We start from the raw sequence: 20,728 nt of genomic DNA on the forward strand, positions 1-20,728 counted from the left end.
AGGAAGAGAGAGCAGTCCAGGGTCAAGATTAGGGGAAATGGGAAAATTATGAATGTCGCCAATCAAATACTTTATTAATAGTGGTTAGCATTTCACCCTCAATGGGGCATCATCAGTCAAGAAATCTCTTGAAGTTTCCACTTATGCCTGGTTATAGTGTGCATTTGATGTACCCATCAGAAAACACTGCAGGGTAATATTCTGTGCCATAAGATTGTGACCTTTTAAAGGCACTCATTGGGTACGCAGGTTGGGTTCTCCCCCTTTACCGGTAATTTCTACAGCTACACTAAAGAGTGAAGTGCCAAGTGCCTCTGAAAAGGGCACTGAGGGTGCCCCCTGCTGGAGAATGTGTAGAAATGAGCCTGCAGAGCCTAGTAAATACTGAGTTCACCTTTGAGATGGAATCTTAGAACCTTCACGCTGGGAGGTACATTAGATGTACTGAAACCCCTACATTTATCAGATGAAGAGGCTGAAGTCCATATCAGGTAAGCAACCTGAATAAAATTACATTGTTAATAGTCTCTGCGTTGGAAGCTGAGCTTAAGAGACAAGAATGATTTTCAGAAGTTCGTTAAAAAATACACTCGTTCCTTTGAAGAAATGGGAAGTGAAGAAAAATAAAAGGGTACAAGCACTTATAGTCTTTACAGCCCCAAATCCAAAATAACTATTTAATATTCTATTTAATGAATAGACTTTCAACTTAGGCCATGTAGACAGAAAAGTGAATTTATCACTGGTCTAAAATAGGGCTTGCATAGATATAAAACAAAATATGCTTTATGACATTCATCTATTTTGTGTATATATACATATAATGAAAACATATCTCAAATGGTTAGCCTATGTGGAAGTACTTTGGAAAGTATAAAGTAGTGTGTAAATATAATAAGTATTTCCTATTTTGATTAGGAATACATTCATAATTGATTACCATAATGCAAAAAAGGAGGAACTTTTCATTTTTGTTTCATTTCTTTTGGTGCCCACAGAGCCCTAATGGCCCCCTAGTAACTACCAGAGCACAGGGGAAACAGCATATAAAGAAAACCAGATGTATCTTGTGCCTAAAATAAAAACTAACTTGACACTGCCCTATTTTGAAGGGACATACAAATCTAGCTTTGTGGGACTGCGTGAAGCACACTGTAGGAAACAGGTGAAATCCCCGTGGTTTTGGTTCATGCTATCAGTGCGCATGCATGCTGTGCTAGCCCGCCTTCTGTAGCCTGAGACATTTACAAATAAATCATAGCTTCATTTAATTTCTCAAACTGTTAAGGTGGAAATGTAATATTTAGTATAACAGCTGTAAAAAAAAAAAAAGACTCATCACTTACTTCCACTCATCATCCGCAGAAAGCTTTGTGTGAGAGATCTGAAAAAAAAACAGAAAAAACAAAAAGAGCCCTTCTCAAAATTTCTGTTTTTTCAGCTTGTATTTTATAGCATTACAGGGGAAACCCAAACCATGAAAAATAGTGATGTTTCCTAGTACTAGAGTAACTTAGGATGAAAGCCCTAGTTGAATATTTGCTTCCGGAACTAACACACACACACACACACACACACACACACACACACACACACACACACAGAAAACAAGAGTATTCAGGTTAGTATTAATAAATATTTGATTCTGCTCCTAAGTCAGAGAACCAGATGAGGCGCCAGTCCCATAGTTTATTTGGCAATTCAGTGAAGACTGTAGAGAGTGGCCTCCCAGTAGGCGGTGTCACCCTGGCTTTTGGGATAGGATATGGGAATCCTAAAAAACATCTCTTGCTGGTGTATTAAATGATGCCGGTGAGTAAATATCTCCAAGTTCAAGGTTTTAGAGACAGAGATGACCAGAGGCTTTACTTGTTTGGAGCATTTTTTTGTGTCCTCCTGCTAATTTAATCTACAGCCTTGCCCTTGCAGACTGAGCTGGAGAGCACAGACCCCACCCCAGGAAGTGCTTTTGGATGACCTACAGATTGTAACACGTGCTGCCTTCCCTTGAGCACAGCTAATCCACTACATTTGGTCATTTGAGACCTTTAAGGCAGTCCTTGAAAAGACATAATCTTATAATTTTCATGGAGAGCACAGAGAGCTTAATCCCTCGTCCTATATGTTTAGAGCAAAAATCCCCAATGATGGCAAAGAAGGGAAGGCAAATAAAGCATCTGTTACACAAATATGATCCTAACTAGGTGTTCTTTCTGTATTCTTCAAATGGCACCAGCAAGTTTGACCGATGGGAAAAAACAGTGCCATCCATAGTTCAGTCTAGGTTTCTCTGACTCAGGGTAAACAGATTCCATAATAAAACCTGTGCTTCTGCCAGAGGCTTGAGCGGTTCCCTTAGAAGAGAGGACAAGGCTTCAGATGACACCGCTAGGGAGAGGCTTAGGCAAAATTTGCACAGTACCAGGACTTGCCAGAGAATGCCAGGAAAGGGGAAGTGGGTGAAGCAGCCGGTGATGCCAGCAGCTTCTCTATGGCTCCCCTGCTTCTGGATGATTCCATCAGGTGGTCCCCGACATTCAAACAGCTGGGCTCCAGTGCTGCCTTCTAGGAGCAAAGCCTTAGGGGCCACCCTTAGGGAGTAGTAGTACCGGAGTCCCCACCTGTCTGATAGGTCCCTCCCTCTCTGCGGACTGCTGTTTCAGGGTTAAAAAACATTGCATGGGTTTAGAGCCCTGAACCATGCATCCATTTAGCACCACCAGGCACTGAACATTGAGCTAACTGGTTCCTTGGGTGACCTTGGGCACAGCACTATCCTGTGATTGTCTCAGTTCCCGTATTAGAAACTGGAGATTGATAGAATAGCTGCTCTTGTTAACTTTGCTGGGAATGTTGTGAGTATAAATAAGATGCTACATAAGAGTTTTGTTGGTGCTTAATCCAAGGGCCAATTAACTCAATTAAGAGTTATAATCTAGGGCGCCTGGGTGGCTCAGTTGGTTAAGCGGATGCCTTCGGCTCAGGTCGTGGACCCAGGGTCCTGGGATCGAGCCCCACATGGGAGTCCCTGCTCCGCGGGGAGCTTGCTTCTCCCTCTGCCTGCCATTCCCCCAGCTTGTGCTCTCTCGCTCTCTCTTCCTGACAAATAAAATCTTAAAAAAAAAAAGAGTTATGGGCGCCTGGGTGGCTCAGTCGTTAAGCGTCTGCCTTCAGCTCAGGTCATGATCCCAGGGTCCTGGGATCGAGTCCCACATCGGGCTCCCTGCTCAGCGGGAAGCCTGCTTCTCCCTCTCCCACTCCCCCTGCTTGTGTTCCTGCTCTCACTGTCTCTCTCTCTGTCAAATAAATAAATAAAATCTTTAAAAAAAAAAAAAAGAGTTATAACCTATAGGACTCCCTGGCTGCTTCTCTTTTTGCTATTCAGGATCATGGGGTTCACAGTGCTTCTTATTAAAGTCAACTTAAAAAAGGGAACTGAGGGGGCGCCTGGGTGGCTCAGTCGTTAAGCGTCTGCCTTCAGCTCAGGTCATGATCCCAGAGTCCTAGGATCGAGCCCCGCATCGGGCTCCCTGCTCAGCAGGAAGCCTGCTTCTCCCTTTCCCTCTGCCTCTCTTTCCTCTGGTGCTCTCTCTCTCTCTCATGCTCTCTCTCAAATAAATAAATAAATAAATAAAATCTTAAAAAAAAAAGGGAACTGAGTTTTTAGTTGAGAAGAAAAATTACCTTTGCCTTTTACTAGTCATATAGCCCTGGGCCTAAATGTGTAACTATCCACCAGATTCTAAGTCATTTTTAGTGAAGTATGATAAATTATTCTACTGAAGACCAGAAAAGCTTAGGGAGTGGAAATTAGAGTTGAAAAGTTTTCTGCTAAACACAAGTTAAGAACTTCGTTAGATCAAGTGTACTGAAAAATACTCTCATTTCCTAGGGAAAAAGTGAATATAATGATTATGATGATGATGATGATATTTTCACAGATATCTCTTTTCTAGTAATGGTTCCCTATAGTACAATATTTTTTTCCTAGGGTGGAGTCTACTTTTTGACAATTTTTTCTAGTATGTTATTATGCAAGCCCATTTAATATTTTATGAGGATTTATTTTGGAATTAAAATGACACTAAAATTCATCTGGAAAAATAAGCATATAAGGATAGCCAGGAAAACTCAGAAGAGTAAATACTGGACAAGTGGCCTACCAGATGCTGAAATACACAATAAAGCCACAGAAATTCATTGAGAGTATTACTGGTCCAGGAATAGGAAGACAGATGAGTGGACAGAACACAGACAGGGTCCAGGAACAGATCCAAGTACATATGATAAATGAGTCACTTCAAGTCAGTGAGAAAAAAAAAATGGATTGTTCAACAAATATTGCTGAGACAACTGGTTGGGCATTTGGAAAAAAATATAGAGCTGTATCCATACCCCATCTCAAAATAAATTCCAGATGGATCAAATATTTAAATGTAAAAAAGAAAGTCTTAAAAGCACTAGAAGACAATATGGGTAAATGTTTTAATAATCATGTAGTGGACAAAGTATTTTTAAGTACGAGGTAGAGATCAGAAATTATTAAGTAAAAAAAAAAACAACAGACTTTTTTTTTTTTCCTAGGCAGAATAAAAGTTGGAACTTTATTTTGAGGGTGAGGGTGGTTAGCCAGGAGGAGCTCAGAGTCCGAGGCTTGCCCAGAGGGATGGTGGAAAACTTGTGGGACTTTGGGGAATTTGGTTGGACCAAAAACCAGGTTGGGGTCACATGGAGAGCCTCATGGGGTCCATTGAGAGGGCTAGTTGAATCTTTAGACCCCAGGGTCCCCCAGCCCCACCTTCTCTTAGGGACAGTGAGGTGGCTGGCTGGGCCAGGGGCAGGCAGGCAGAGACGGTAGGGGAAAAGGTACAGTGGCTGTCCATTCACTCCAGCCCTGGATGAGGCACAATCACTTGATTACTGTGGGCAGAGAACCCAGGGTGCCTGTGGGCTGGGGGTGGGGAGGTGGGATACATGGGGTTGGCTGGGAAGTGGCCCCTGCACTCTCCTGCTTCTGGAACCCCCCCCCCCCACTGCAGGGCTGAAGGGGAGAAGGGACATCCGTGGGATTGGGAAGGATAAAGCTCTCTGAGCCCTGGAATCTTCTGTGCGGATGAGAACGCTGCTGCCCTGTGCGGACCCCCGCCTGCCGCCTGCCGGGGAGGGTCCACCACTGGTTCCTGAGAACAGCTGAAGGTTGTTGCCTCTGGAGAGTGGGAACTCAGGAATGGGAAAGGGTGCAGTGGTCATGGGGTCCCATTGTTTTTTTTTGTTTTAAGTCTTGTAGAACTATTTGACTCCTTAAAATGTGGACGTACATAATTTTAATAAAAATTAACATTAAAAGAAAAAAAAAGTCCATAACAGTAAGATATGATTTTCACTTAAAAGTATGACAAGGGGAAAAACGTTTAGTAGCCAGAGCTGATGAGGAAAAATGGTCTTCTCATGCCCTTCAGATGTGTTGTGTACATTAAGACAAGTTTCTCTGGACAGAAATTTGGCGAGGCATGTCAAAATTTTAAGTGTTCGTTTATCCTATGTAGAATAGTCTAGGAATATTCTCTCACAAAATGAAGAGAAAAATACACAGGGAAAGATGACACGGGTGTTTGCATAGTTTTATTTATAATATTGAGAAATTGGCAACAATCTGTATGTCAACCCATGCGGGATCAGTTAATGAGTTATGATATATCTATAACAAAGGAAATCTGTTGGCTCTTTAAAATGATTGTGCAGATCTATATTTATTGACATAGAAGTATCTCCATGACATATTGTTAAGAGAAAAAGCATGCTTCAAAAACAGTTTTATATAATGTAAACCTATTAATGTAAATATAGAGTCACATAGAATCAAGAACCATCCGGAAGAAAGATGTCCAGAATGGTCACCAAAGTGCTAACAGGAATGATCCATGAATGCTGATGTCTATTGGAATATTTACTCCTTTTTTTATACCTGTCTATACTGACTATTCTGCATGAACATATGTCACTTAAATGAAGAAGTCATTTTTTTTTTTTTTTTTAGGAATAACATGTTTTACTTTTTATAAAATGTTTTATTAACATATAACGTATTATTTGTTTCAGGGGTACAGGTCTGTGATTCATCACACAATTCACAGCGCTCACCATAGCACATACCCTCCCCAGTGTCTATCACCCAGCCACCCCATCCCTCCCAGCCCCCTCCACTCCAACAACCCTCAGTTGAAGAAGTCATTTTGATTCTGCTTCTCCTTTTTCCTTGTCTCTGAGTCGCCAAGTCCTTTTTCCCTGCAGCACATTCCTATTTATCTCTCTTCCCCTTTTAGCTCACTTTTGAGCTTCAGATTCTTCTACCCAAGTGCCTTCTACAGATCTCCACTTGGATGTCCCTCAGACACACAAACTCAACCTGCCCCCACCTGAACATATTAATTTCCCCCCAACCTGCTTCCATTTCAGTTCCCCCTTCTCACTCAGCAGCTCCACATCCCATCTATCCAATCATTCAAAACAGAAATATGGGGCACCACTCTTGACCCTAGCCTTCCACCTCCAACCCAGTACCCTCCTGCTGACCTTACGAAAATACCCGGCAACCCACTTCCTTCCACCTCAACGGCCTCTATGCCAACCATTCTCTTCATTCATTGAACAAATACCTATTGAGTACCTCCTGGGCGCCAGGCCCTGGGCTAAGAGCCGGCATATGATAAAGGTAAGACACACAAGACTCCTGTTCTCATGAATGGAGCCTTGTGTTCTAGAGAAAGTACGGACAATACACAAGTAAGGAAAACGATGACCGAAGGTGGTAAATTCTATGAAGAAACGAAACCGAGTGTGTGGTAAAGAAGGGCCAGCACAGGGAGGGGCTGTTACCCTTTAGACGGCTTGGCAAGGGAAGGCCTCCCTCAGCCTGAGGAGAGATCCAAGCCGGCGTGTAGAGTGTTCCCTTCTTCCCGGAGGGACTCTTGCCTTCACTCCTTTTCTCCCTTCAGACAGTGAGGGTGATCCAAGTACAAGCAAACTGATCACACCGGATCCCCCGCTCGAAACCCAAGTGGCTACGCTTGTCACTAACATGGCTCCCGTGGCCTTTTTCAGCTTCATTTCTCTCTACACACCCTCTGCTCCAGCCAAGCAGAACCTTCCTTCCCTGAATGCTCTTCCTCCACCCCCAGGCACCATTTGGGGATGCCCTGGATTCCACTTCCTCCAGGAAGCCTCTGGGGTTAGGCCTTTCCAGTAGATCTGTTGTCCACTGAACACTGTTACCACACAGCATAGTCACTGGTGATTTATTACTGGTCTCACCCCACCCTGAGTACCCCCTGTCTGGCACACCACACACTCAGTCAATACACAGTTGACCTCTGAATGATGCAAGGACTAGGGGTGCCAGGCCCCCATACAGTCAGAAATTGGGGTATAACTTGATTCCCCAAGGCTTAACTACTAATAGCCTGCTGTGGACTAGAAGCCTGCCCAATAACATAAACAGCTGATCAACACATCTGTGTAAGTTATATGTATTATTACTGTGTTCTTACAATAAAGTCAGCTACAGGAAAGAAAATGTTATTAAGAAAACCATAAGGCAAATGCATTTACAGTACTGCACTGTCAATAATCCATGTATACATGGACCTGTGCGGTTCGAACCCGTGTTGTTCAAGGGTCAACTGTATCTGAAAACTGCCTCCCCCCCAGCACCAGCCCTCACCATTTCTCACCTCAGCTGCTGCCTCCAAATGGGTTTCCCCACTTTCAACTTTTTCCTCACAAAAATCCACCTGTTAGAAAAATCTTGCTATGGGGCGCCTGGGTGGCTCAGTTGGTTAAGCAACTGCCTTCGGCTCAGGTCATGATCCTGGAGTCCCGGGATCAAGTCCCACATCAGGCTCCCTGCTCGGCGGGGAGTCTGCTTCTCCCTCTGACCCTCCCCGCCTCATGCTCTCTCTATCTCATTCTCTCTCTCAATAAATAAAATCTTAAAAAAAAAGAAAAAGAAGAAGAAAAATCTTGCTAAAATGCCTGACAAAACCAGAACAGTCAACTCAAACTACTGGTGTCCCTGGGACGTATGTGAGGGAGGTAAGGATGTGTCAGGCTTGGAGGGCTGTGTTTAGTGATAAGGAATCCACGTCACCAGGTGAGGACAAAGCTTCCATGGCTGGAGGCGGAGGGAGGGGTTATGTCAGGCCTACTCCAAGGCAGAGAACAATGTTGGGGCAGAGGTAGGTCCTCTGGGGGAAATCAGAGGCTGCAAAGCAGGCCTCAGACAAGCAGAAGAGCAAACTGCTGAATCCCCGCTATCTGCTCTCTTGCACCCCAACTTTGAGGAGTCTCAGGAGCAGATAGGGTGTAGCTGGCTCTCAAGACCACAGGGGATATAGCTGGGGAGGAGGGTGGGGAATAGGGAGATGGTGTTTGTCATAAAGAGGTAACGCAGGGAGCTGGGCAGACTAGAGTCCCAGATCATGAGGTTGTATGTTTATTATTCACTCACTTATTTGTCCAATAGACATTTCCTGAGGCCCTGCCATTTGCCAGACTCTGTGCTGGGTTCTGGAAATACAGTAGCCAGCAAAGCAGATCAAGTGCTTCCTTTGCTGGAGCTTCCAAGGTGATGGAGGTTCTCAGAAAAACAAATATACAACTAGACATGTTTCAGGGGGTAATAAGGATGATGAATGAAACTAAGTAAGGTTTAGAGTCAGAGGGTGCTGTAATATACAGGGTGGTCAGTAAATTCTTTTTTTTTTTTTAAATTTATTTATTTGACAGAGAGATAGAGAGCACAAGTAGTCAGAGCGGCAGGCAGAGGGAAAGGGAGAAGCAGGCTCTCCGCTGAGCAGGGAGCCCAATGCGGGGCTTGATCCCAGGACCGTGGGATCATGACCTGAGCCGAAGGCAGCCGCTTAACTGACTGAGCCACCCAGGCGCCCCGGGTGGTCAGTAAATACTTACGGGGTTGGGGTGGTCAGTAACCATATCTATTTTTCCTGTCTTATCCGCAGCTCTTATAAAGTCTGTTTTAAACTAGCACTTCTCAAACTTTGATGTGCAGTCACCCAGGGGTTTGGTTAAAATGCAGATTTTAGGCCAGTAGGTTTGGGGTGGGGGACTGAGACTCTGCATTTCTAATTGGCTCCCAGGTGACACCTTGGCTGTTGGTCCCTGGACCACATGGCTCTGCTATGGGGGATTGAGGGAAAAGCTGTGAGTTCCTCCTGGGGAAGAGTTAACAGGGGACCATGTCTCCTGAGGGCAGTGGGCAAGGCAGTGATGACAGCCTTAAGGGACAGCAAACATCAGCTGCCGAAGTAACTCTGCCAGTCTTCTGCCCTTCCCAGCTTGCAGACTTCTTCATCCATAACCCACTGTGAATGATCTGATCTGGGTCTGAAAAGCAAGTAAGTCATGGAGTTCCCTTATAGCTTCCCCATTTTAGAGAATAGATCCCCAATGCATAGTGTGTTACAAGATTTGTCATAACTCAGCTCTGCCTTCCTATAAGCCTTCATGAACCCTGGATTTCTGCCAGGATCATAGTGAATATCCACGACCACTCCCCAACAATTTTTTTCACCTCAAGTAATTTGGTATTCCTGTTTCCTCCATGGAGAATTCTCATTTCCCCTCATGGCCACGTTGAATCTCATCCATCCTCTGAGGTCCAGCTCACAATAGCCATGCCACACCCCCACCTCCAATCAGCTTTGCCCACCCTCCCTGTCAGAAGCAATTCCTTGCTCCTAGAAATCCTACAAAACTTCACTCGAACCTCTTTGGGGACAGTAATCTCTTCCCATCCTCTATGAGTTATTTTATCCTTGTTATACTTTCTTCCCAGGATGTGAACTCCCAGAGTATACCTCTAACCGCCTCTTTACCCATGAGTAGTACAGTTCCTAGTATGTGATCATGGCCTACGAATCATCTATAAATGAAAAATATTAATGACTTGGATTTGAAATCACCAAAGGGCAATGGGGGGAGAGTCTGGGGGAGGAAAGTGCTAGCCCAGAGGTTCTCAAAGCTTGAGCATCAGCACCTCCTGGTAACTAGTCAGACTTGCAAATAGGTAGTCAGGCACTATCCCTGATGTCAGGAATTAGAAACCCTGGCTGGGGGCAGAGCCCAACTGTCTATCTGCTTTTTAACTAGCCTTCAGTGATTGTGATGCACGCTGCAGTTTGAGAACCGTAAAGTCAAGCGTGAGGTACACCCAGCACCCTTCAGCTGTCCTCTTCTAATGCCCACGGCCTTCACCTGGGCCCTGGGGCTTCTGCCAGGGAGCGAGGAGGAGAGAGGGGCAGCCAGTACGGACGACAGGGAATAGTTAGGGATGAGTCGGATAAGGGTCCTTCAGGAGGAGACGGGGGGGGGGGGGGGGGGGGGGGAGGGGAAGCTGGAAGAAGGAGGGGTAGGGGAGGAGAAAGAGGAGAAGGAGCAGAAGAGGGAGAGGGAAAGAGGGAAATGGAGAGGGGTTCATCTCCCCTGGGGTAGGGTAGGGTGAGGCGAAGCAACGAGCACCTTCCAGAAAGGTCATCGCCCCTCCATCCCGCGCCGGGGCGGGGGATTCGGAGACCCGTCCGTGCGGCCACCCAGCCCCCACGTGAGCCTCGGGACTCTAGCCCCGTGTTCCCCGGCCTGCGCCTCGCGTCCCGCGCCCGGTACCTGCTCGTGCTGGGGAGGCGCCTCCAGCACCGGCGCCGCCTTGCGCACCGCGGCCCCCGCGGCCATGCCTCCGCCGCGGCGCCCGCTCTCAGCCGCGCGGTCCCTGGCGCCGCGCGGGCGGGGGAGGGTCTCCGGGAGCACGCGGTGGGGGGGGGGGCGCCCTGCCCCGCGAGCGCCGGGGGCGAGCTGTGCCTGCGGCGGCCCCTCCCCGGGTCCTGCGGTAGCGCGCGCAGACCGCCTCCGGGAGCACCGCCCCTCCGCCCCGCGCCCGCGCGCCCGCGCCCCCGCCGCCCGCAGAGGCGGGGGCTCCGGATCCTCCTCCCTGTCACTGCCCAGGAGAGCCTTTGGGGATCTTTCCCTCTGCAGTCACGCACTTGTCGGCCACCGTGCGCGTCCTGCGCCTGGCTCCTGCCGGCGGTTTTGTCCCAGGCGGCAGGGCCGGAGAGCCGCTCAGAAGTAAGGTGGGAAGACATGTGGGGAGTACCGAGAGTGAGAAATGGAGAGGAGAGAGGGAGCGAGGGGTCGTTTTCTCTTGGCTCTTTCCTTCAGAAGCCTTTATCCGAAGACGGAAGTTCAGGTGGCTGTCCAAAACTGGGACACTGAACTTTGGTTTCATCTCCAGTTGCGTTCCTGTTCCTGGGCCCAGCGCCCCTCCTTCCCTGTTGTCTGCAGTTTTAATAATCTGGACAGGTCCCTGATGAAGTCACACTTGGCCCCTTCAAAGATGACAAAGGGGAGAAACCCTGTGGGGAGAGAAGGCAGACCCTCTAGGCCTCTGTGCTGCTCTGTGCCTGCACTTCCCCTGGGAAATCACCCACAACTTGCTTTTGTCCCTCCACCTTCAGGGGGCATTCTCCTTCCCCTCAGCTGTAGACCCAGTATGGATTTATGGCAGGGAACAGGCTGGAGCATTTGGGGAAGCCTCTAGAAATGCACTGGTAGGGAAATAGACAAAAATGGAACATGTAAGTAGATAGGCTGACTTACAAAATATGGCTCACTCCCTTCCAGTTTGTGGTGGCTCATAGTTTTCAAAACCTACAAGGAGCTACCAGTGGAGACTGACCAAGAGATGGACACATCCCCGCCATTGTAGAACTTATGGTCCAGCAGGGTGTCGAGACAAACTTTCAGGACAATTAACTGTGGTAAGTGCCTTCCTCTTCCAAGTACTTTACTCTGTGTTAACTCATTCAGTTTTCACAAGGCTAGCAGGTAGGTGGTGTTATTATCTCCATTTTACAGGAGGACATTGAATCACAGAGAGATGCAGAAGTTTGTCCAAGTTTCAAAGCTGGTAGGTGGTGCAGTGGGAATGTGCCTTTTGGCTTCAAGGGTGGGCAGGAGACTCAACTGTGGTTCAAGTCAGGGGGACCAGTCAGAAAGCTATTGCTGTAGTTCCAGTTAAAGACAGCAATGGCCTTGGTGGTGTATGTGAGTATGTGCAGGGATGGGGTGGAGGAGAGATGGAGAGACGTGGATGGAGCCAAGAGATCTAGGTGATAGAATCTGTAAGACTTACTGATCCTCAAGGATGGCTCTCAGTCATGTGGCTTGAGCAGCTTGGTATTTGGGCAGAGGGTGCTGAGAGTGGGAATATTGAAAGAGCAGCAGATTTCTGGGAACAAAGATAATGAATTCATTTGGACATGTTGCCTTCCTACCTAGCTCTTGGCCTGTCTTCATGTGGCAAAGGCCATTTTTTTTTTCTCCAGTCTAGGATGTCCTCAAATTCATCTGGATTCCTCTAAGTCAGGTACCCACCCCCCCAACACACACATACAAATGTCTGGGTAGAAATAGAATTTCCCTATCCTATAAATTTCTGGCCTATTATTATTATATAAGTTCTGACTCCCTGATATGAGATTCTCTTCCCTGGTTGATTGACACCAGAAATGTCTACATATTTCACTGGAGACACCTGTGAGCACAAAGGGAGTCATCTTCCTTCTGATTTCAGCTCAACAGTCAGCAGGGAATAAAACTCAAAAAGTCCATTTCTTCCCCACTGTTAGTGATGGACTTGCTCTACTCTACTGTATCATACCTGGTTCCTTTCGTGACTCATTTCCAGATATAGAACTAATACCTTGTTTCCCAGAAAGGTAACCATTGCTTTCTGGAGTGGTTTACCCAACCAAAGTTAATTACTTTGCAAATTTGTTTCCCAAATCAAATGCTTGGCAACTGAGTGTCATAAATCCTGGAATAGATCAACAGCCTTCCTGTCGTTTAGCGCTAATCTCTTTAGCATATTAGCCATAGCTCATGCATCCTCCTGTCGTGTCTTGATCTAGAGCCCTGAGATGATTGTAATGATGTAATGAAAGAAATGAGCTAATGTCATAAAGGTGTTTGAAAAACAAGGTGGATTCAAGAATAGTTAGAAAATTAAGTATGCTATTTGGTGCAGGAATAGAGAAATAGACCCATGGAACAGAATAGAAAGCTCCCCAAATAGACACATGGATTTACAGGAAGCTAGTTTTAGGACAGGAGTGACAAATCATCAGGGATACATGGACTATTTAGTAATTAGCTTGCCATGCCAAAACAAAACAGGTGGTTTAAAAAGCAAAACTTGAAGAAGACAATTTAAACGAATATCATTATCACCTCAAGATGGCGAAAAATATATTAAAACTCAAAAGGAACAAATCATAATGGAAAAGATTGGTAAATTAGTCTATGTTAAAATTTTAAACTTCTGTACAATAAAAAGTTGTCATTAAAAAGAAGCAAGCCAGGACACCTGGGTGGCTCAGTCGGTTAAGTGTCTGCTTTCGGCTCAGGTCATGATCCCAGAGTCCTGGGATGGAGTCCTGCATCCGCGCTCCTTGCTCAGCAGGGAACCCGATTCTCCCTCTGCCTCTGCTGCTCCCCTTGCTTGTGCTCGTTCTCTCTGTCTCTCTCTCTCTCTGATAAATAAATAAATAAATAAATAAATAAATAAATAAATAAATAAAATCTTAAAAAAAAAGAAGCAAGCCATGCACCAAGAGAATGTATTTGCATATATCTAGCTGTCAAAGAATTAGTGCTGGGAAAGAACATAACTGTTCTTTCTACATAACTCTCTACATAAAAATTAATTTTTAAAAAGTGTAAATCAATAGAATGTAGGCAAGGGATATAAACCAATTTTAAGAAATAAAATTATGAGACATTTTGTAATTTTAAGGGAATTAGTTATTGTGTTTATGTATATGTGAGTTAATCTAGAATGCACTTCACAGGAATGCCTTGTGTATGTTAAATTACTTACTGCAAAGTGGCTGCTTTCAGCCTTCCTACCCATTTCCTGACCAGCACTCATTAATGTTTCCCTTTTCTGCTGTCCTTTGCAGGACAACCCAACTGCCCTGGGCTGAGGGTGCCACCTAATGGTAGATCTTACAGAAGTCCTCTCTATTGCCTTACAAATGGTCTTTTTCAAATAACTTTCTTTTTCAAGTTACTCCTTTTCTCTTTTCTCATGTCTTTTTCATATTTACAGATGAAATATTTATATTTGATCCTTAGCCTCACCGCTAGAATGGGTGATTTTGAACGTCTCTAACCAGGTGCGGTATTGATCACATGGAGCAGGGTGGTAGAGGAAGAGAGTCCAAACAACTGTGGGGCCTCCCCTCCTTGAAGGGGATGGCAGTAGTAGAGGCCTTCTAAACGGGGGTGGGGGTGTCAAATTAAAACCATCCAGGTGATGTTAGTATCCGAGAGAGCTTGTCTGATCTCAGAAATCAGTGTGAAAGAGGCACCAAATGTTCTGCACTTCTGTGATCCTTGGGGTCAGGGGCAGACTGGGTTGTAAATGGGAGTAATCATGTCTAAAAGGAGAGGGACACGGAAGCTAGGTCCTACCGTGGCTGATGAAATGGCTGCATAGAAATACTCCAGCTAACAAACTGTGGAAAGAGCCGAGATGCCCTTCAACAGATGAATGGATAAAAAAGATATGGTCCATATATACAATGGAATATTACTCAGCCATCAGAAAGGATGAATATTCAACTTTTACATCAACATGGATGGGACTGGAGGAGATTATGCTAAGTGAAATAAGTCAAGCAGAGAAAGTCAATTATCATATGGTTTCCCTTATTTGTGGAACATAAGGAATAGCATGGAGGACATTAGGAGAAGGAAGGGAAAAATGGGGGGGGGGAATTGGAGGGAGAAATGAACCATGAGAGGGGCGCCTGGGTGGCTCAGTTGGTTAAGCGACTGCCTTCGGCTCAGGTCATGATCCTGGAGTCCCGGGATCGAGTCCCGCATCGGGCTCCCTGCTCGGCAGGGAGTCTGCTTCTCCCTCTGACCCTACTCCCTCTCATGCTCTCTGTCTCTCATTCTCTCTCTCTCAAATAAATAAATAAAATCTTTAAAAAAAAAAAAAAAAAAAAAAAGAAATGAACCATGAGAGACTATGGACTCTGAGAAACAAACAGGGTTTTAGAGGGGAGGGGGGAGGGGGGATGGGTCAGCCCGGTGATGGGTATTAAGGAGGGCACATACTGCATGGAGCACTGGGTGTTATACGAAAACAGTGGATCATGGATCACCACATCAAAAACCAATGATGTATTGTATGGTGACTAACATAACATAATGAAATTAAAAAAAATAATAAAATAAAATACAATTAAAAAATAAAAAGAAAGAAATACTCCGGCTAACTTTTTCAGTCCCGCTACCCCGCCCCGCCCTGCCCCCCCCACACACTGGGTGCTAGGTTGGTCTTCAGGTGCAGATGCTAGCCTCTTAGAATTGGTAGAAATCGTGCAAGCTGGTCTGATTCCCAACTGCCGGTGGTCCTGACTACCGTCCCATTGTTCCCTGGCCTCTCAGCCTCACTGAATAGACCTTTTCATCCTCCATTCATTAAATCTACCTGTGCTTAAAGACTACCACTCAAGACAAATGAAAGATACTCAACTTTATTGTTTATTCCATTCTTTTTTTTTAAGACTTATTTATTTATTTGAGAAAGAGAGAGAGAGAGAGAGAGAGCAAGCACATGCACACATGAGTCAGGGGAGGGGAAGAGGGAGAGAGAGGGAGAATCCCAAACAAACTCCCCATTGAGTGGGGAGCCCGAGGTGGGGCTTGATCTCACCACCCATGAGATCATGACCTGAGCTGAAATCACGAGCTGGACGCCTAACCGACTGAACCACCCAGCATCCCTGTTGATCTCATTCTTCAGTTATTAGTATAGTAATATTATTGACCTCTACTCTTTTTCGGGCTAAAATGTACAGAGAGTAGCTATATTATGATTACATGGAGTTTTGTGAGCTGGCGTATGGCCCTAATCACCATTTACAACGTTGCTTCTTTGGGAAAGTGCATTTTGCCTTTCAAACCACAGCCTTCCAAATGCATATTTGGAACACAATCCATCTGTGAGCTGGGAACCCTCTGTATTAATGTCTGTTGGCCCAGGGCAGCCCCACAACCAAATGACATGTGGTTTAAGGTTCATGTAACAGCCGGTTCATTTAAATAATGTTAGCTGGAGCTCAGTCCAGGTTCTCAGGTTTCTGGTTAAATTGGAATAGGGGAGGCAGCAGAATGACTGTTCAAACAGCATGTGTGGGGCGCCCCGCTCGCTGTAGAGAGATGGCACATTCCTGCTTTTCATGATTTTCCCTTTAGGTTTCAGGACTGAGCCTCTTCTGAGGGCAAGCTTTAAAGTTCTGTTGAACAATTGATCCTGAAAAAGAACTGCTTTTAAAAACCAACTATACTTCCCAGCTTGGAAGTTCAGCTAGGGTCATTCTCGTTTATTGAGTTCAGGGGCCCTCTCAGTGGGAGGGAAAACCGCATTTAAAGTCCTTGATGGGGCTCCTTGCCCTCCCCTCTCCTTGTTTTCCTTTCCTGGCGTCTCTTTGAAGAAGTCTCATCTTTAGTAAGTTAGAAGCCGGACAGCTTGTGCCAGGCAAGCCAGTCTCTACTGCGCTAACTATAAAAAGGGTTAACATTTATGAAACACCCACAGTGTGCCAGGCGCTGGCCTAGCACGCTATGTATCTGGTGTCATCTCAGCCTCTGAATAAGCCCCAGTGACAGGTATCACTGTCCGTGTTTTACAGATGAAGACATTAAGTTAGGAGAAGTGAATTGCTTTATCTAAGAATGTATAGCAGCAAGCGCTGCTCTATTGGCCCCCCAATCGCTGGGTTGGGTGGGAGGCTTTACCGGGGCTGACCCCAGGAAACTCTGTCCTGGTGTGGAAGTTGTATTTGTCATTTCTAGTTGAGACCAAGGACCTGCCATCCCACTTCCCACACCTCAGGTTAATTGCCAAGACCGCAACACAACTGTGTTCTGCGAAAGTCACCTTCTCGTGGAAGAAAAATACTAATGTTCCTTTGTTTCTCTTAACTTTAGATATTTGTCCTACTTGGGGGCTTGAAACAAGATCAGTCATAGAAGCAATGACGAGAGGACACAGTTATTTTTTGCTGGAGTATAAAGCCTTCCAGTGAGCACTCCTGGTTTTACTACCCTCCCTGCCCATGGTAAGAGCTACAGCTTTTTCAAGTGCCTGCTAAGGCCAGCTACTTTTTTTGTATTTAATCCTCAAACCACCCTCCAAGGTAGGTGTACTATTATTATCTTCATTCTATAATTAAGGACAAATAAGGTCACTTCTGAGCCATGATCTCTGCTTTTAATGCCCTTTTCTTTTCTCATTTTAATCTGCAGAAGTCGTCCCACCCCACCCCATCTAAGAGCCTGACCGGCTCTGTTCTCCCACCAGACTCTCCCAGATCCCCCGTGGGAATACATTTCTTTCAACCCTATGCTCCACAGCTTTTGCATTTGCCTCTATTCCACACTGCCTTGTGTTCTACGTGCTGGTATGAACCACCAGTTGCAATTATGGGGAGAGCAGAGACTCTGTTCTAGTCATCTTTTACCCTACCACTGTATCTAGCACAATGCCTGGCCTGGGGCCAGATTGAATTGGTGGTGCAGTCACATTTCCAGGTGATGCTGCTTGTGCCCCAGGCCTCTTCCTGGCTTATGGAAGGAGAGTGAGGGCAGGTGGATTCCCTTAGCCTATTGCCTACAGATGTCCTTCCGGGAAGGAGGGGCTGTTGTCACTGTGGCCACAGCCTTTTGCTGTCTACCCATAACAGGATCACTGAGATCTCTGCACATTAATATGGATATAAACTTAAAATACAAAAAGAGGCCTAAATTGTGCCCTTAATATAATTCCATGCAGTCCAGATGTGCATCTACTACTATTTATTTTATAATGTGTCATTGTTAATCAGAACAGGGATCCACTTTTGCCAATACTTAGAGATGCTGAGATGTGGTTGGGAGAAGGAAAGCAGTGTAAAGGGTAAGGCCTGAGTCTGCTCCCTTCTACCTGTTACCTTATTCTTGTACTGAATGAACATAAATTTTCGTGTCTAGCCACATAACTGTTAAGAATATGTACCACACAAGAGTGTTGGAGATGAGTTGCTTTTTCCAATTTATTCTATAAATGCAGTAATCCTGACACTTTATATAAATAGTTGAAATAGTGCATGCATGGAAATAAAACACATATTTACTTTTTTAGAATATCAGCAAAATGGAATATCCGTGTTTTGGGTTGTTTGTTGTTGATTTCACTTTTTCTTTGCAATTATTCCAAGTTACCAAATGGTTATAAACAAAAATTTTGTGCTGGGCATGTTGTCTAATGACTTTTTAAAATTTAATATTTTGGGGCACCTGGGGGTGTGGTTGGCTAAGCATCCGACTCTTGGCTTTGGCTCAGGTCGTGATCTCAGGTTTATAAGATAGAGCCCTGTGTCAGGCTCCATGCTCAAGGCAGGGTCTGCTTAAGATTCTTTCTCCCTCTCCCTCTGCCCCGCCTGCTTGTGCTCTCTTTCTCTCTCAAAATAAATAAATCTTAAAAAAAATAATAAAATTTAATATTTTGGCATAAAGTTATGTATGTTTAATTTGTACACTAAACACATTTTGCTGGGTCTCAAAAGAATGAACATTTTAGAAGTCATCCTGGATACAGTAGGTAGAGGGTAATTTAGGGAATAACTAGACTTTACTAGTTTAAGATTTTCCTGAATCTTAGAACTATCCATCAAAGTGGCCAGTTTTTGGGATGACTTTAAGTGAACAACTCGAAGTTTTATCCTGTTAGAAACATGGAGAAGTACACTGTGTGGTTTCAGTTCACTGTGAGACTTGAGTTGGGGTACTCTCTGTACTACGGGCTCTCTAGAGTTTTTGGGAGAGAGGGCCTTAATTTTTTCCCCTTAGTTGCTGTTATGTTCATATTTGAAGTATACATTTAAGGCTTTATTAATAGTGAAATGCAAATGAAAAATCTCTTGGTAGTATGTCATTCAAGTGAAGAATCATCAAAGAGAATAGTCAGAGCTGGTAACTTAAGCATGAAAAACCTGATCATTTACTGGGCTTGGGGTAGGTTAATCCTCTTTGCTTTCTATGGCCTGAGGACTGGAAGGGACACCAGCCCATGAAGAATACCACTGGGTAAGAGGATTCATCAAAGGGAGATGACGTCGTGGAAGGTGAAGTTAAATTTGGTTTAACATGGGTTGTTTTTGAGGCATCTCTAGGCCACGCAGGCAGAGCTGTCCACAGTCAGAGACAAACTGACTCGAGAAGAAAAGGTGAAAGAGAGATTTGGTGTCTGACAATGGTGAACTCCAGAGGAGTGAGTAACCGTTTCCAGAAAGCCTGTAATGTGAGAAAGGAAGGAGGTCCAGGAATATAGTTGGCAATTAAGACAACAGGATTTATAATCAAACAAATTTGGCTTCAAGTCTTAATTATAACCCATTCATGTGTCACCTTAAGCCTTGGGACTTGAGATATAATTCACATACCATACAATTCAGCATGAATCAAAGCGTATGATTCAGTGGTTTTTAGTATATTCACAAAACAATGCAACTACCACTGCTATCTAATTCCAGAACATTTTCATCCCCCCAAAAAGAAACTCGTATTCATTAGTAGTCACTCCCCATTTCCTGCTTCCTTCATCCCCTAGCAACCACTAATTTCTTTGTGTAGGTTTGCTTGTTGTGGATGTTTCATATAAATGGAATCATACAATACGTGGCCTTTGTGTCTGGCTTCTTTCCCTTAGTGTAACGTTTTCGGGGTTGATCTATGTTGTGCTATGTATCGGTACTTCATTCCTTATTATGACTGAATAATACTCTTTGAGATGGTTATACCACATTTTGTCCATCTCCTCGTCAATTGATGGACTTTTGGGTTGTTTCTACTTTTTTGCCTATTATGAATAATGCTGCTATGGAAGTTCATATAAAAATATTTTTGTGGATATATGTTCTCAATTCTCTTTGAGTATATATTTAGGAGTACAGCTGCTGGGTCATATGGTAACCCTATGTTGAAGATTTTGAGGCACTGCCAAACTGTTTTCCAAATTAGCTATACCATTTTACAACCCCACCAGCAATGTATGAGGGTTCTGGTTTTTCCACATCTTTACTGACAGTTGTCATTATCTGACTAGTTGATTGTAGCCATTCTAGTTGGTGTGAAGCGGTATCTCATTGTGATTTTGATTTATATTCCCTAATGACTAATAATGTTGAACATCTTTTCACGTGATTATTGGCCATTTGTATATCTTCTTTGAAGAAATGTCTAGATCCTTTGCCCATTTTAAAATTGGGTCACTAGTCTTCTTATTGTTGAGTTTTAAGAGTTCTTTGTATATTCTGGATACCAGTTCTTTATCAGCTATATGATTTGCAAAGATTTCCTCCCATTCTGTGGATTTTCTTTTTATTTATTTCTTGATGGTATCTTTTGAAGCACAAAAGTCCTAAATGTATCTATTTTTTCTTTTGTATGTGTGCTTTTGGTATCATATCTAAAAAAACCATCACCTAATCTTAGGCAGTAGAGATTTGTTGCTATGTTTTTTTTTTTCTAAGAGTTTTATAGTTTTAGTTCTTACATTGAGGTCTTTAATCTATTTTGAGTTAATTTTTGTATGTGGTGTGAGGTA

The 20,728-nt window shown here is 44.4% G+C and overlaps 2 protein-coding genes across 17 annotated transcripts in view; one reads left to right on the plus strand and one right to left on the minus strand.

The window, feature by feature from the left end:
• Positions 1-10,847, minus strand: part of RNF175 (ring finger protein 175) — an 86,790-nt gene extending 75,943 nt beyond the window's left edge. For 7 of the 12 annotated variants that reach the window (XM_078069338.1, XM_078069334.1, XM_078069335.1 and 4 more), the window contains exons 1-2: positions 10,681-10,847; positions 1,347-1,384 (exon numbers count right to left, since the gene is read on the minus strand). In XM_078069338.1, the coding sequence (XP_077925464.1) occupies positions 1,347-1,384; positions 10,681-10,746 (104 nt within the window). In that variant the 5' untranslated portion in view covers positions 10,747-10,847. The remainder of the gene's footprint in view (positions 1-1,346; positions 1,385-10,680) is intronic. The other 5 variants (XM_036078636.2, XM_036078634.2, XM_078069331.1 and 2 more) reach the window with 3 other exon arrangements.
• Positions 1-20,728, plus strand: part of LOC118527051 (toll-like receptor 2) — an 89,901-nt gene that overhangs the window by 54,234 nt on the left and 14,939 nt on the right. For 2 of the 5 annotated variants that reach the window (XR_013446523.1, XR_013446521.1), the window contains exons 3-5: positions 11,692-11,828; positions 17,074-17,282; positions 17,392-18,870. The gene's annotated coding sequence lies outside the window, so the exon portion shown is untranslated. Of the gene's footprint in view, positions 1-11,008; positions 11,142-11,691; positions 11,829-17,073; positions 17,283-17,391; positions 18,871-20,728 lie in introns of those variants that run through there. The other 3 variants (XR_013446525.1, XR_013446522.1, XR_013446526.1) reach the window with 3 other exon arrangements.

The sequence above is a fragment of the Halichoerus grypus genome, chromosome 3, assembly GCF_964656455.1.
Source record: "Halichoerus grypus chromosome 3, mHalGry1.hap1.1, whole genome shotgun sequence".
Taxonomy (NCBI): Eukaryota; Metazoa; Chordata; class Mammalia; order Carnivora; family Phocidae; genus Halichoerus; species Halichoerus grypus.